This window comes from Coregonus lavaretus (assembly GCF_964263955.1).
Source record: "Coregonus lavaretus genome assembly, chromosome: 35".
NCBI classification, from domain to species: Eukaryota; Metazoa; Chordata; class Actinopteri; order Salmoniformes; family Salmonidae; genus Coregonus; species Coregonus lavaretus.
This window is the reverse complement of record NC_140022.1, coordinates 9,229,853-9,246,274: the sequence shown is the minus strand read 5'-3', so window position 1 is coordinate 9,246,274 and position 16,422 is coordinate 9,229,853. Positions and strand designations below refer to the sequence as shown.

The 16,422-nt window shown below is 49.0% G+C and overlaps 2 protein-coding genes across 2 annotated transcripts; both read right to left on the bottom strand.

The window, feature by feature from the left end:
• Positions 1 to 8,662: 8,662 nt before the first annotated feature.
• Positions 8,663 to 10,236, bottom strand: LOC311109604 (gap junction alpha-3 protein-like; the record flags this gene model as incomplete). The annotated part of the gene is made up of 2 exons (XM_084152535.1): positions 8,663 to 10,018; positions 10,168 to 10,236. 2 exons carry the CDS (start codon positions 10,234 to 10,236, stop codon positions 8,663 to 8,665), a joined length of 1,425 nt encoding a protein of 474 aa, XP_084008661.1.
• Positions 10,237 to 14,099: 3,863 nt separating this feature from the next.
• LOC311109711 (gap junction beta-2 protein-like) lies at positions 14,100 to 15,375 on the bottom strand (the record flags this gene model as incomplete). The annotated part of the gene is made up of 2 exons (XM_084152681.1): positions 14,100 to 14,463; positions 14,891 to 15,375. The coding sequence occupies 2 exons, from the start codon at positions 15,373 to 15,375 to the stop codon at positions 14,100 to 14,102; spliced, it is 849 nt and encodes a 282-aa protein (XP_084008807.1).
• Between the last annotated feature and the right edge of the window lie 1,047 nt (positions 15,376 to 16,422).

Sequence of the window (16,422 nt, the reverse complement as noted above, 5' to 3'; positions counted from 1 at the left end):
GAGATGTGGGGGTGGGGAGGTAAGTAGAGGGAGAGAGCACAGGACAGGGTGGGGTTTGGGGGAGAGAGCGAGAGATCTGAGGGAGTGGGAGATGTGGGGGGAGGGGAGGTATGTAGCGGGAGAGCACAGTACAGGGTGGGGTTTGGGGGAGTGAGAGAGAGGAGAGTAGGAGAGTTGTATGTAGAGGGAGATGGGAAGAAAGAGAGGGAGAGCTAAGGATGGAATATGCTGTCTGTACTCTTCCAAGGATTAAGATCCTCCTCTCCTAGACTTTTCCCACCATCTTTTTTTCAATCCACCAAATTGACTCCAGATGTCCCCAATTCTCCAAGATTCAGATCCATTTCTTGACTTCCCTCAGGCCCCTCCTCAAAGTGTATTTTTTATCTCTATGAATACTGAACCAGTAAGGGCTAGGTACTGAAAGTGACTGAGATATCTTGAATTTCACTATCACACCCAACTGTTCCCCATTGGTGTTGGTTACAGCTTGTCAGATAGGTTAGCCATAGTTGCATGTTATAAAGGAAACTAAATGAAATTTTGATGGACGTTCCTCATCACAGTGTGAAACCCGTGTGCCTCTCACTCCCTTCTCCTCTCTCCCCCACCCCTTCCTTTCCTCTCACCCTCCCTTCCCATCCCCCATGTCCTCAAAAAGTATAACTGCTATCTCTTTCTGCATTGTGGGAAGCCAAAGTATTTATTTTATTTCACCAAACAAAACCCCCAGGCAACAAGTTAGATATGGTACAAAAAGTTTATTCAGTAACAGTTTTGTAAACATTTGAGGTAAATGAACATTTACATCAACATGTTCTTACAAAAGTTGAGACGCAAGGCACTTCTCTTCATAGACAGTGATTTCACAATGGGGTATCTGGTCCGAGCATTTCTAAATCTCCTTCCCTACCTCACTGGCCAATGAAATCTCACTCCACGCCAGAGATTCCAAAAGTCCAACAAAATGTGCCTGACACAACAATGGAGTATAACTTTAACCTAGCCAGACACCTCTCCGGTAATTATTTGACAAAGAAGTCAACAAAGAAGCAATATTTTTTCTAAATCAAATTTGTAGTCTTTTCTCTCTCTGGTAATTCTCTCATAAATATAAATACTTTCAAAAATGTTGAGACATCCTCTTTTTGAGATGTCCTTTGTTATTTTATCTTAGAACAGCATTCTGTCTAAACTGTCCAGATCATTATCTACATGCTAAAGTGTCAATTTTAAACAACCGAAATGATAAGGTTATAAACACTTTTTCTCAGCAGAAATTGTGAGTTAACAGAACCGTAATCTGTTTTCAATGCTTGACAAAGTTCTATTGGTTGCCATTTTAGGTTTTCTCTCTTTGGTGGACAGCTGACCTACTCTTCGGGTTTTGTTATTTTGGATTACAATATCACAGCTCGATCCCATCACCTGGTGGCTTTTCTTTTACGTACTGTATGTGCATGGTACATAAACGATTTGTGAGGCACTTGGATTCTGTGTGTGTGGCAACGCAGCATACAGCAGACCTGATTCTCTAAGCATTTTAACACATCGTACAGCAGAGAACAGCAACAGCACATTCACAGTCTCGGTCGAAACCCTCTATCCCAAGATATACCCCAATGTAGAGTGTGTGTGTGTGTGTGTGTGTAGAGAGAGAGAATAAAAGAAAGAGAGAAGGAAGGAAGGAAAGAAGAGTGTGAGGTTAAGGGAGGGGAGATAGAGAGAGAAATGGGAACAAACAGCCTATCTACATTGTAGAAATGTACTGTACTTTCTGTTCTTACTTTAAGTGCCAAAATTGAAGTGCCCCCTGCTTCTTGTTGCTTTATGGTAATAACCCCAGGTGGTGGTGGGATGATAACATTTCATTTCATCATAACAAGGTCAAAGGTCAAGTGCTTGAGTGAGTCAGTTGCAGTGAGTTGTAGTTTCACAGTAACAGAATTGACCCTTGTTCAAAACATAAAGAGGTACAAATGGCAAAAGAGATTTGTCCAAAACATTGTTCGATAGCTATGCTCTTTTCCTGAATGTTAGATGACAATAAAAGGAATTGATAAAAAAAAAAAAAAAAAAACGGGAAACCTAAAAGAAATACAACTGCATGTTAAGAGCCATTTTCTGATTTTAAAAACTGGCAGGAGTTGAAAAAAATTATACGCAAATGCACATTCCTATTGATTTTGCTATTATGATCCAGTAACAAACAAATAAATGTTATTGCCTTAAATAATACTCCTTATCAATCTATCTTCTAGCAATTCTATTGCCTACTCTCTAAGCACTATACTGAAACTTCCCATACTGACTACCAGTGGGGGCCTACAGTCTTAAATCTGCTGAATTTCTTTACGATGAGGACACACACTTCCTTAACACACTGCAAACACAAGCGTCAGTATGGGTTCTTTATAAGTCATAATTCTATATGTATAATATCCTATACCCTATATGTACTATGTAATATATTTACATATATATATTATTTACCCTGATGTAACTGCCTAAATGTTGTTGTAAACACTGAAACAAGACTCTATAATATATCTATTGCGCACACACACAAACACACACACACACAAACACACACACACACACACACAGAAACTGTCACGACTTCCGCCGAGGCTGCCCCCCCCCCCCCCCCCCCCTGGTTCGGGCAGGTTTCGGCGTTCATCGTCACCGGAGTACTAGCTACTACCGATCCCATTCTCATCACTCCACTTGTCATGTCTTGTCAATCACACACACCTGGTGCTCATTCCCCTAATTAGTATGTGTATAAGTGTTCCCTCTGTTCCCCTTGTCTTTGTGAGTGATTGTTTGTTGTGAGAGCGTGTAGCTCGGTTGAGCTACTGTTCACTGTGTTTATGCCAAGGTGGATGTTTTCCCTTGTAATAGTTTCGTTTGACGCTTTGGGCATTTGATTTATGTAAACGGAATAAACTCTGGACTTCGGTATTTTACCTCCTGCACCTGACTCCTTCATTCACACCTCGTCACAGAATCATTCACTTGATCTGATATGGAGTCAGCAGGAGAAGACTGCATGCCTGGAGTTGTGGCAAGGGTCCAGGAGCATTCCTCGATGTTGGCCAGCTTGGGGGAAGTGATGGATTGGGTTCTTCAGGTGGTACAACGCCTGGAGAGGAGAGGATCCGATCTATCGAGACCAGCTGGTCAACCGGATCCAGCCACCTACACCCCAGCCCCGGAGGTATCCAGATATCCCGGCCACCTGCGTTTTATGGGATGGCAGCGCGATGTAAGGGATTCCTACTCCAACTGGAGTTGTATTTCGCCAGCATCAGGCCGGCGCCCCGAGAGCGGGAGATGGTATCCGTCCTCGTTTCCTGCCTTTGTGGGAGAGCCCTGGAGTGGGCCAACACAGTGTGGAACGAGGGAGGTACCGCGTTGGAGGACTACGGGAGTTTGCTCGCCTCTTTCTGGCCGTTTTTGATCACCCGCCTGAGGGTCGAGAGGCGGGCGAACGACTGGTTCATCTGAGGCAGGGGACGAGGACCGCTCAGGACTACGCGCTGGAGTTCCAGACACTGACAGCGGGGTCCGGGTGGAACGAGTGGGCCCTGATCGACCATTTCCGATGCCACCTAAGGGAGGACGTCCGACGGGAGCTAGCCTGCTGGGATGCCATGCTATCGTTCTCCCAACTGGTGGACATGGACATCCGGCTGGACAATCTGCTAGCAGCCAGAGGACGTTCTAGTAGGGGTCTGCCCGTTCCCACTCCGGACGACTCTGACCCAGAGCAGATGGAGCTGTGGGGAGCCGCCGGTCGAGAGAGCGCAGGAAGACAGTGACAGTGCCACTCTGGTGGCACGAAGGGACAATCCACCTCACGTCGCAGTCAACGTACTTTTGGGTCTGGAGGCGGTAGGCAGAGTACTCACACCCAAACGTGTTCAGAGTCCTTTGCGGCGCACTGTACTTTATCTATATTTTTTCCCGATCACTTGGTAGGTTCCCATTGTAAGGCGCTAGTCGATTCAGGCACAGCTGGGAATTTTATGGACAATGCATTTGCACGCCGTCAAGGCATTTCATTGGTTCCCCTAACCATTCCACTCCCCATCAGAGCACTTGATAGTCGACCATTAGGGTCCGGGTTGGTTAAGGAAGTTACGGTACCAATCACCATGATTACGCAGGAGACGCATGTTGAGCAGATCACCTTTATGATTATTGAGTCTTCTGCTTACCCTGTAGTCTTAGGTATCCCGTGGTTAGCCCTTCACAACCCCAATTTCTCATGGCCGCAGAGGGTTCTTACGGGGTGGTCGCGTGCGTGTCCGGGTAGGTGTCTAGGTGTTTCCGTTGGTGCGACCACAGTGGAAAGTTCAGACGGTACCCCCACCGTGCACATTCCCCCCAAATACCATGATCTGGCACTCGCGTTTTCCAAGACGCAAGCGACTAAATGACCACCTCATCGGGAGGGGGATTGCGCGATAAACCTTCGGGTAGACGCTGTACCTCCCAGGAGTCATGTGTATCCCCTGTCGCACGCTGAAACGGAGGCTATGGAAACATACGTCATCGAGTCCCTGCGCCAGGGGTATATACGTTCCTCCACTTCACCTGCCTCCTCGAGTTTCTTCTTTGTGAAGAAGAAAGATGGCGGTTTACGCCTGTGAATTGATTATCGACCACTGAATAATGTGATGGTACGATTTAGTTATCCTCTTCCCCTCATTCCTTCAGTGATTGAGTCAACACATGGGGCCCGCTTTTTCACCAAATTTGACCTCAGGAATGCCTACAACCTGGTGCGTATTCGGGAAGGGGATGAATGGAAAACAGCATTCAGCACAACCTCGGGGCATTTTGAATACCTGGTGATGCCCTACGGTTTGATGAATGCTCCATCCGTTTTCCAGTCCTTTGTGAACAAGGTGTTTCGGGACATGCTTGGTCGCGGTGTGGTGGTCTACCTCGATGACATCCTGGTGTATTCCGCTACGCGCACCGAGCATGTGTCCCTGGTTCGCAGGGTACTGGTCCGACTGCTGGAAAATGATATTTATGCCAAGGCAGAGAAGTGTGAGTTTTTCCAGCAGTCAATCTCCTTCCTCGGATATCGCATTACCACCACAGGTGTGGAGATGGAGGGAGACCGCATTGCAGCCATGCGTAATTGGCCGACTCCAACCACGGTAAAGGAGGTGCAGCACTTCCTTGGCTTTGCCAACTACTATCGAAGGTTTATTCGGGGCTTTGGCAAGGTGCAGTTCCCATTACCTCCTTGATGAAGGGTGGGCCGTCCCGGCTCCGCTGGTCTGCTGAGGCTGATTTGGCCTTCAGTAGATTGCAGGGTCTGTTCACCTCAGCCCCGGTACTGGCTCATCCCGATCCATCACTACCGTTCGTAGTGGAGGTGGATGCGTCCGAGGTAGGGATAGGAGCTGTCTTATCCCAATGCTCGGGCATGCCACCCAAGCTCCGCCCCTGTGCCTTCTGTTCTAAGAAGCTCAGCTTGGCGGAGCAGAACTACGGCATTGGTGTTTGGGAGCTGCTAGCTGTTGTCCGAGCTTTGACGGTGTGGAGACATTGGCTTGAAGGGGCGAAACACCCTTTCCTCGTCTGGACAGACCACCATAACCTGGAGTACATTCAGGCAGCGAGGAGGCTGAATCCTCACCAGGCCAGGTGGGCCCTCTTCTTCACCCGGTTTGATTTCACACTCTCATACATTCCGGGTACGAAGAACGTGAAGGCAGACGCACTGTCTCGGCTGTATGACACAGAGGAGAGGCCCAGAGACAACACCCCCATACTCCCGGCCTCATGCACTGTGGCGCCGGTAGTATGGGCGATGGACGCAGATACAGCGCAGGCATTACGCACAGATCCATCTCCACCGCAGTGTCCAGCTGGGCTGCAGTACGTGCCTGCGCTTATCCGTGATCGTCTGATCTACTGGGCACACACGTTACCCTCCTCTGGTCATCCAGGTATCGGTCGTACAATGCGCTGCCTGACCGAGAAGTACTGGTGGCCTACCTTGGCTAAGGATGTGAAGGGGTATGTTTCCTCATGCTCAGTGTGCGCCCAGAGTAAGGCACCTAGGCAACTCCCAGCGTGTAAGCTACAACCTTTACCAGTTCCACAACGACCATGGTCTCACCTGAGTATTGATTTTCTCACTGATCTTCCCCCCTCCCAAGGTAACACCACTATCCTGGTCGTTGTGGACTGCTTTTCAAAGTCCTGCCGCCTCCTTCCTCTGCCCGGTCTCCCCACGGCCCTACAAACTGCAGAGGCTCTGTTTACTCACGTCTTCCGGCACTACGGGTTACCAGAGGATATAGTGTCCGACCGAGGTCCCCAGTTCACGTCTAGAGTCTGGAAGGCATTGATGGAACTTCTGGGGGTCTTGGTCAGCCTGACCTCTGGATTTCACCCCGAGAGTAATGGGCAGGTGGAAAGGGTGAATCAAGATGTGGGTAGGTTCCTGCAGACCTACTGTCAGGACCGGCCGGGGGAGTGGTCGGTGTTCCTGCCATGGGCAGAATATGCTCAGAACTCTCTCCGCCACTCCTCCACTAACCTAACACCCTTCCAATGTGTTTCAGGTTACCAACCGGTTCTGGCACCGTGGCACCAGATCCAGACCGAGGCTCCTGTGGTGGATGACTGGTTTCGGCGCGCGGAGTAGACTTGTGACGCTGCCCACGTTCGCCTCCAGCGCGCCGTGCGTCGTCAGAAGGCCAACGCTGACCGCCACCGGAGGGAGGCCCCGGTGTTCGTACCGGGGGATCAGGTCTGGCTCTCGACCCGGAATCTGCCCCTCCGCCTGCCCTGCCGGAAGCTGAGCCCACGGTTTGTGGGGCCGTTTAAAGTCCTGAGGAGAATATACGAGGTGACATACAGGTTGTTACTCCCCCCTGATTACCGTATTAACCCCTCGTTTCATGTGTCTCTCCTCAGGCCGGTGGTAGCTAGTCCGCTCCAGGAGTCTGAGGTACGGGAGGTTCCTCCACCTCCTCTGGACATTGAGGGGGCCCCGGCAAACTCGGTCCGTTCCATCCTGGATTCGAGGCGTCGGGTGGGGGCCTTCAGTATCTCGTGGAGTGGGAGGGGTACGGTCCGGAGGAACGGTGCTGGGACATCCTCGATCCCTCCCTGTTGAGGGATTTTCCCCGTCGCCATCCGACTCGCCCTGCTCCGCGTACTCCTGGCCATCCCCGAGGCCAGGGTCGGCGCACTGCTGGAGCCGCGTGTCGGGGGGGGGTACAGTCACGACTTCCGCCGAGGCTGTCCCCCCTCCTGGTTCGGGCAGGCTTCGTCGTTCGTCGTTACCGGAGTACTAGCTACTACCGATCCCATTCTCATCACTCTACTTGTCATGTCTTGTCAATCACACACACCTGGTGCTCATTCCCCTAATTAGTATGTGTATAAGTGTTCTCTCTGTTCCCCTTGTCTTTGTGAGTGATTGTTTGTTGTGAGAGTGTGTAGCTCGGTTGAGCTACTGTTCACTGTGTTTATGCCAAGGTGGATGTTTTCCTTTGTAATAGTTTCGTTTGACGCTTTGGGCGTTTGATTTATGTAAACGGAATAAACTCTGGACTTCGTATTTTACCTCTTGCGCCTGACTCCTTCATTCACACCTCGTCACAGAAACACACACACACAAAGCCTGTGAAGCCTAAAGACCAAGCCTCAGGTTGGGATCACGGCGGTAACATGGTTGAAGCTACACACTAGTATGGCTACACACCACAGTTACCGGTAGCAGGTCACCTTACGCACTGGTATTAACCTGGTATGTACTAGTACATTACATATTATCAGAGGGTACTTAATTGTTAACTACCTGGTAACAAAATGTGCCTAGTCGTGCTTGTTTTACAAGTATTTCATAAGATATTATTGTGTAATTACCATGTAATTTGTAAGTAAATACCAAGTAATTTTGTATAAAGTGCCACCCAGGTACCCTATCCCCATCTCTCTCCACTCCACCATAATGTCAGAGCGTCCCTCTCTTCATTGAGCTTAATAGGAAGGGTGAGCATGGAACGGACAGACAGACAGCTAGCTACGAGGCAGACAGACAGACACCAGGACACTAGGAAGAGACAATAGGACACATCGGCTTCATCTTAAAGGGTCCATCACAAGAAAATAAAAAGAAAGGGGAAAAAAATAAAAAAATAAACGAAAGCGCAAACCCTCTTCTGATGTCTCCCATCAAAGAATAAAGAAAACAGCAGAATTATGTTCATCTGAAATGTCGCTAATGTCCCCAACTAGTTAGTCCAATATCTCTAACCCTTTCATGGCATCTGCGCTGCAAACAGTGAATGTGTGTGTTCTCTCGCCACACACGTGTTGGCAACTCTTAACTTTGAAGCACCAAGCTATGCCTCACCTCATCGATTGCATCTCCAGATAACGTCACTTTTTTAGAGAGTAATATCAGGAGCATCTCAACTCCAGAGGCCCCCCCCCCCTCCCACATTGCCTCTGTATTTCACACAACATTTGACACCTGATCATCATAGATATATCATGTATCGAACCCGGAGTCATCGGGGTGCGGTGGTGGATAGGGGTCTGCATGTGTTTGTATGTGATTGTGTGAAAGTGTGTGAGAGTGTGTGTGTGTGTGAGAGTGTGTGTGTGTGTGTGTGTGTTACACGGCAAGGTCGTCGGGCCGGGCTCGGACGCTGCTGGTCTTGCTGGCCCTGCTCAGCCTCCGGGCGTCCGCTGCTATGAAAACGGGCGGCTCGTGCATCTCCACCCGGGTCACCATGACATCATCACCGTGCGCCAGTGGCAGCACCGCCTCCACTTCCTCTTCTTCCTGCTGCTGGTGCTCCTCACTCCTTCTCGATTCCCCCAGGGGGAGGGTGGAGGAGCGGGAGTCGGGGATAGGAGGGGCAGTGTCCGGTGGAGGGGGTGACTGCTCCTGGTCGGAAGAGGAGGAGGGTAGGGGAGAAGGGGAGGAGGGAGGAGGATGGTAGGAGGAGGACTTGGCAGCGTCCAGAGTCTGCAGCTCCATGGCCATGTTGGCCCAGTTCTGCTCCACGGACTGCTGCTGGCCGCTGCCCTCGCTGCCGTAGAAGGATGTGGGAGGAGCCTCCAGCAGGAAGTCTTCATGGAAACGGTCCATCTTGAGTTCCGCCGCCACTGCCTGCTGCTCGGATAAGGCGGCCATGGCGTTTGCCTGCTCATTGGGCAGGTACACCACGTTCACGCCACCGTATGTAGGCAGGCAGTTGAGGGCCGGGTGGGCGATCCCCTCCTGGATCATATTGGACTCCACCGCCTCGTCTCTGGCCAGGGGGAGCGCCATTCGGTCGGGCGCAAACTCGTTGCTGACCCCCTGCTTCACCTTCTTCCATCCCAGGTGGTATATCTCCAGCAGGTTGAGCAGCAGGGAGACGCAGGCCACCACCAGCATGAAGATGATGAAGATGGTCTTCTCTGTGGGGCGTGAGATGAAGCAGTCCACCGTGTTGGGGCAGGGCCAGCGACCACACTTATACAGGGGGCTGAGCTGGAAGCCATACAGGAAGTACTGACCCAGGATGAAGCCCACCTCGAACAGCGTCTTGAAGATGATGTTGAACACGTACGTGCGCAGGAGAGCCCCCCGGATGCGAATTTTACCGTGCTCGTCTCTGATTGGGGGCTTCTCCTTTTTCCCTCCTCCCCCTCCTCCTCCTCCGTTCCTGTACAGAGGGTCTCTCTCCTCCTGCTGCCGGCTGGCCTTCCGCAGCTCCTCCTCCTTCTCGCGGCGTTTCTCCTCCATGCGGACAATGTGCAGCACGTGTCCCAGGTAGATCAAGGTGGGCGTGGACACAAAGATAATCTGCAGCACCCAGAAGCGGATGTGTGAGATGGGGAAGGCTTCGTCGTAGCACACGTTCTCGCAACCGGGCTGCTGCGTGTTGCAGGTAAAGTCCGACTGCTCGTCACCCCACACCTCCTCCGCAGCCGTCCCGAGGACCAGGATACGGAAGATGAAGAGGACTGTCAGCCACACCTGGACACAAGGGACATAACGTCACATCAGACGGTATAAGGGGCTATATATCACAGGAATAAAAGGGTAATAAGGTGACATACAGTAATGTACATGTATTTTAGTCAATCAAATAACTGTATAAATGTATAAATCAATCAATCAGTGACCTTGCCAATCACGGTGGAGTGTTCTTGAGCGTTCTCCAGCAGCCGACCCAGAAAGCTCCAGTCACCCATGCTTCACACGATTTCTAGCCTGGGGAGAGAGAGCACAGCCTGGGATGAGTAGCAACTGGGTGAGGCCTGGGTGGGGAGAGGCTGGGGGGGAATGGCTGGGGGAGAGAGGTGGGGAGAGGCTGGGGGAGAGGCTGGGGGAGAGGGGAGAGGCTGGAGGAGAGGCAGGAGAGAGGTCGGGTGAAGCTGGAGAGAGGTGCAGATAGAGAGGTGGGGGAAAGCTGGAAAGATGGAGATAGGAGGGAGTGACAGAGAGGGAATAGGGCTGCATAGGCACCGACTGGGGATGAGAGGGAGGAGAGAGGTGGGGAGAGAACACACACAGAATGAGGGAGCATAGGCCAGGGAGAGGGGGAGCACAGGCACGGGTGAGTAACAACTGAGAGAGTAAGGAAACAGGAAAGGGAGGAGGGAAATGAGAGAGGGGGACATGAGAAAAGAGGGGAATAAAAACCTTGAATGAAAATGTACAGGTTCAGAAACCAAAACAAACATTGGTGGAGTTGACCTCTGGTTTGAAGCCATAATATTAGCAATCATTACTGTCATATTGTGTACACATAATGTATCCATCCTATGTACTTTCTTCTCCCGATATCACTCTGTGAAGTCACACAATCTCTCAGTCAAAGCCAATGCGTTTGGCACTGAAGTAGGCAGCGGGGTTGCATTTAGGAGGCGGCATGATTCCCTGTTCTACATAAAGGAGACATATCTGTTCTAATATATTTCTATCTGAAGGTTCTGTAATGTGGCATCCCACAGCCCAGAAAATCTGTGGAGACCACCGAACAACACTTGTCTCCCTCGGACACAGGATCGACGCCATCGAGTCAGTCATACGGGACTAACAAGCTGCTTTGATCACTTTCACTCTCGACAGGCCACATACTTCTCTAATACATTCTCTAATCACAGTACTGGAGACTGAGATTAAACGCTCCAATAAAAAATCCTGAGCACCACCATTGTGCTTCTTACAGGCCTACTAGAATCATTAACAACAATTGAAAGGAAAGCTTTTCCCAGTGCTGACATTTTACAGTTCTATCAATTTGAAACCAGCCATAATTGAGAATCCAGTGCCCACGACAACTTCTGAACACATTGCAAAGCAGATGAAAAAAGGACCAGATATCCGATGACCCAAAAAAGCACCCCAAAGCAGTGAAAGACGGTGGACTTACTAAAATGTTGTTGTATTGTCAGTGATAAATCCATCGACTAGTGGTTCAAAAGAAATACAATACCTGGAAGCAAAAACAAATCATATCAGTTATGAATTACATTATAATGTCATTTAAATATGCTTACATTACCCAAATACCCAAATTGACCATTCTCTTGTATGCCTATTGTCCATGCAACTTACGATATAGACACTTCAGAGATAAGTGGAAAACTCTAATCTTGAAGATAAGATGTTTTCGCAATTTATACTGGCTTCTACAAGCCTTCAGGCCACCAATAAAAATGTATCATGTCTTCAATGTCAAAAACCTACATCATCTTCCCCCAAAATGTATATTTCTCTGAAATAGGTGACTTTGGGGTTTCTAATTGGACAGACTACATGGAACCATGAACCCTATGCATGCCACATCAATGATAGACATATTCGTTTTGTTTTGAAAGGCAGATTTAATTGAGGAATGTCGACAATCTATCCATAGGCCTGTCTATGTGTTGCTGGGCAAGCGGGTTACAATGGCTGGCCATCTGTGGCAGTCTGAATGAGTACATAACAGCCTGGGAGGAATGCTGGGATCATCAGAACACAGAACTGCTGATGAGGGGAAATATTTGCCCCGGATCAACTGATATGCATTTACAGAGGGCTCTATCTCACCAATGCATAGATACAACAACAAAAAACGGACCCCAGTGGCATTACTCTACCTGTTACAAACTGCTGTTTGGAAATGAAGTGTTTTTACAAACTTTGAAAAAAAGGGCCTATTTTCCTCATGTTTAAACACAGTCAGGCTGTTACTGTAAAATATTTGATTACTATGATTATCACAGTATCCTAATCTATCGATTGGTGGTGCATTGTTGCTGAATGTAGCTCATATTAGCTGAACTCAAATCACTGGCCTTCTACAGTTCAATATTCATTTCAATAGATGATTCCATGGTCCAGTTATGCCTGGCCTAGCCTGCTCAATAACGGACTGGTATCAAACTGGTGCAATGCCCCTCTATAATGACAGTGTGTGTCGAGCTTCACATTATATGTGTTGATCCTTTTGAGGTTTTGATGAAATACCGTCTGTCACCTCTGACAATAGAGAAGCTGCCAGACGCGCATTATGCTCCTTGGCACTGGCTATTGACGGATCAGCGGCATTGTGTTCCAGCAGCCGCACCATTTAACTATTTGACCACACTGACCCAAGCTATTTAAAAATATAAACCTTATGCAGTGGTAGATATCCTACCAGAATCCCTATTGATACAGTAATTGATTGTAGGCTAAATCAATTCAACATCACTTGCATTGGAATTGGCGAGCGTAAAAGTGGCTACTTGGCGTTCCCAAATAAGCATATGGACAGGGTGGATGGATAGGCTACCCAAGCCTTGGCCACTTGAAGCAATATCCGGTGGTCACTGAAGCTATCCACATTTTGAAAGGGTTGGAAAATCCTACAGACCTCCCCAGGTAGAAAGATCCCTCCCCTTCCCTCTCATTCTCCAAATCGTCGCAGCTCTGACAGCTTACCAATCTCCTTTGACAGCGGCCGGCCAAAAACTTTTTCCCGGAAGCGTCGAGATCTGCGTTCTCTTCTTTTCTCCCGCGGGGTTCGAGGCCAGGCGTGCGCGAGAGAAAGAGAGCGAACAAGAGCGAGAGAGAGAGAGAGAGACCGCGCGAGGGTGAGAAAAGCGAGGCTAGTCTAAGGGCGCGTGTGGAACCTGGAGATGGGGTCCCGCAAAGCGCAGCGGCTGCGTCCCGTGCCCAGCCATCGCTACTGTCACATTGTGTGACCATCCATGAGTGCACGCGTGGGGGAGGGGGGAGGGGGGGGGGGGGGGGGGGGGTGTCGCCCACCCGTCAACCCCCCGTCACCTCCCACCCCACCCTGCCACCCTGCTCTTCCGAAATTCCACACCGGGACTCCAAAACTGTGCATGGCGTCTCCGCGCCCAGGGGGGAAATTATGGCCTTGACTATGCTGGAGAACAGTAGGCCTAAATGCATATAGATGAGTTATCTGAACATCTTCTTTGTGCACTTTATATATTTTTTGTAGTACTCTATTTTACATTTGTGCTATCTGAAAATCTCATGATTAAGTGCTGGGATGTGCTTCCTCAGGCCCACTAACACAACCACATGATTGACAATCATCATCTGAACACCCACCATCACCCATATTGTGAAATGCAGCTTTGCTCAAATGTGTCTCAATGATCACACAGTATATAAAATATATAATCATTTTATTTCAGGAGTTTTTAAAACACACACATCCTCTGTAGGTCATTGCATAAGCATTTACTCATAGTACTCTACTGTGATTCTGCGAATTCCATTGTCAGTGTATTTACAATGTTATCTCTTCATTACCAACATCACAATTCCATAGGAGCTATACAAACTGTCTGTCTGTCTGTCTGTCTGTCTGTTTGTAGGCCTATGTCTTTGCCTGTGAGGGGTCAGTGGGCGTGTGTGAATATTGGCCACTAGATGGCGTAGTTACTCCAGTGACTGAAGCAGGGAAGGAGAGCTTCTGTGCATGTCTGGAGTGGACTACACAGTATTTACACATATTTGTGATTCGGTGTGTGTGTGTACTATAGGCTACTTATGTTTTGCATGTCTGTGTGTGTATATGTACACTATGTCTATAGCTCCCCCGTCCTCACACCGCCTTGCTGCAGGTGGACCCAGACGAAGAGGACGGCAACAACTTCTCATTCTTCTTGTTCTGCTGCAGAGTCTTGTCTTTGGAGGAGGTTGAGGAACAGTTTGCACCCTTCCTTTTCTGTTTCCCCCCTCTGCGCCGTGATGACAGGCACCGAGCGATGGCCTTGGCGACCAGGTAGGCCAGTTCGGCCATGTTGAGTGCCATACAGACGCAGGAGGAGGTGGCCATGAAGACGGTGAAGATGGTTTTTTCTGTGGGGCGGGAGACAAAGCAGTCCACCAGGTTGGGACAGGGCCACTGGTCACACTGGACCAGCCTGGGCATCTGGAAGCCGTCGTACAACACGTATAGCGCATACCTGGAGAACGAAGGTGAAGATAAATGCAACAGCAGGAAAATAATCCTGCAGCAACAGGAAATGTGAATTATTATGCAGATTATTATTAAGGACATTTTTGTAGGGGTTGATATATTTTTCATTAGGACAAATCAAGTCTGACATTTCAAAGTGGAACTTTCAAACTTCAGAAGCCTTTTTAAACCTCAAATACACGACAAGTTTTACATTTCCTGCAATGCGTGAACATTCTCCTGCAACAGGGTGATCAAATTAAGATCCTACATCTGTACATGGTGATGTCATGAATCTTGAGGAAGTGTATCTACATCTTATTCTTAAGTGTTTGTAGGTAATGGAGATGGTTCATTGAGCTACACTCAAATAACCTGTCTGCCTGAAATAAAGACTTGTTAGGCTTTGCTCAGTGGGCTAACACAGTATGTACATGAAGCCTCCCTCGAACAGCAGGCGGAAGACCAGACTACAGGCGTATGTCCACCACAGTGGCCCGGCGATCGGCAGCCTCCGCCTCCTTAGGCTCTCTAGCTCCGCCTCCTGGGCTGCCTGGGCCTTGTCGCTGCGGCAACGCCCCCCGACTGAACCCTGCTGCAGGACCTGCCGTTTGTCGCCGTGATTACGGTAGGCCACGTACATAGCGACGAGGAGAGCGGGCGTGGAGACGAAGACAAGCTGCAGGCACCAGAGCCGGATGTGGGACACGGGGAAGAAGTGGTCATAGCAGACGTTCTCGCAGCCCGGCTGCAGGGTGTTGCAGACAAAGTCGCTCTGTTCGTCCCCCCAGACGCTCTCGGCCGCCAGGACCAGCACGGTGACCCGGAAGATGAAGAGGACAGACAGCCACACCTTCCCCAGGCTGGTGGAGTGGCGGTTCACACCAGCCAGCTGGGTGTACAGGGTCCCCCAGGTCATCTCTCCTGCTCCTCTGGCCCAGAACACACACCTCTACCCTGGGGAGAGACCAGAGGAGAGAGGGGGTGAGGGCTGGATCAAAGAAGGGAGAGTTGGAGGGAAGAGAGAGGAAGGAGGAGATAGGAGAACATTAGGTACAGGGTCCCCCAGCTCATCGATCCTCTGCTGCCCAGGAACAATCCACTCTACTGGGGAGAGAGGGGGTGAAAGTTGAGGAAAAAAATTAAATAGAGAGGGAGGAGAAAAAGAATGAGATGAGAAGAGGAAGTATAGAGATGAGAGGAGGAGGAGAGAGAGAGAGAGAGAGAGAGAGAGAGAGAGAGAGAGCACTGAATACAGTTGCTTGGCTAGAGCAGTGCCAATATTGTAATGAACTATTGATCCATCCCACACTTCTACTGTGCTACACTCTTAGAAAAAAACAGGGTTCTTTGGCTATCCTCGTAGGAGAACCCTTTTTGGTTCCAGGTAGAACCCTTTTTGGTTTCAGGTCGAACCCTTTTGGGTTCCATGTAGAACTCTGGGGTTCTTCATGGAACCCAAAAGGGTTCTATCTGGAACCAAAAGGGTTCTACCTAGTACCAAAAAGGGTTCTACAAAGGGTTCTCTTGTAGGGACAGCCGAAGAACCCTTTTAGGTTCTAGATAGCACCTTTTTTTCCCTAAGAGTGTACAGCTGCTCTACACAGCCATACTTAGTTTTTATAACTGCATTATGACTACACGTTACATTCACCTCTCGAAGACACCCAATAGTCACATCAATGGGCTTTACATGTTATAATAATACAATATCAATATGGCTGAAGTTGAAGTGTTATTTTTTTATTCACTTCATAAGTTGTTTTTAAAGTGACTTTGAGATTCAATGTGTAATGAAAAGCGCTATATAAAATAAATCTATTATTATTATGATTATGATTATTATAATAATAAGTAAAGTCAATACATCATGCACGATGAAATTATTATTTTCAACTCCACAATACTTCCATCATGTAATAACAAAAATACTTTTTACATAACGTCTCCAAATTGTTTTTAATTT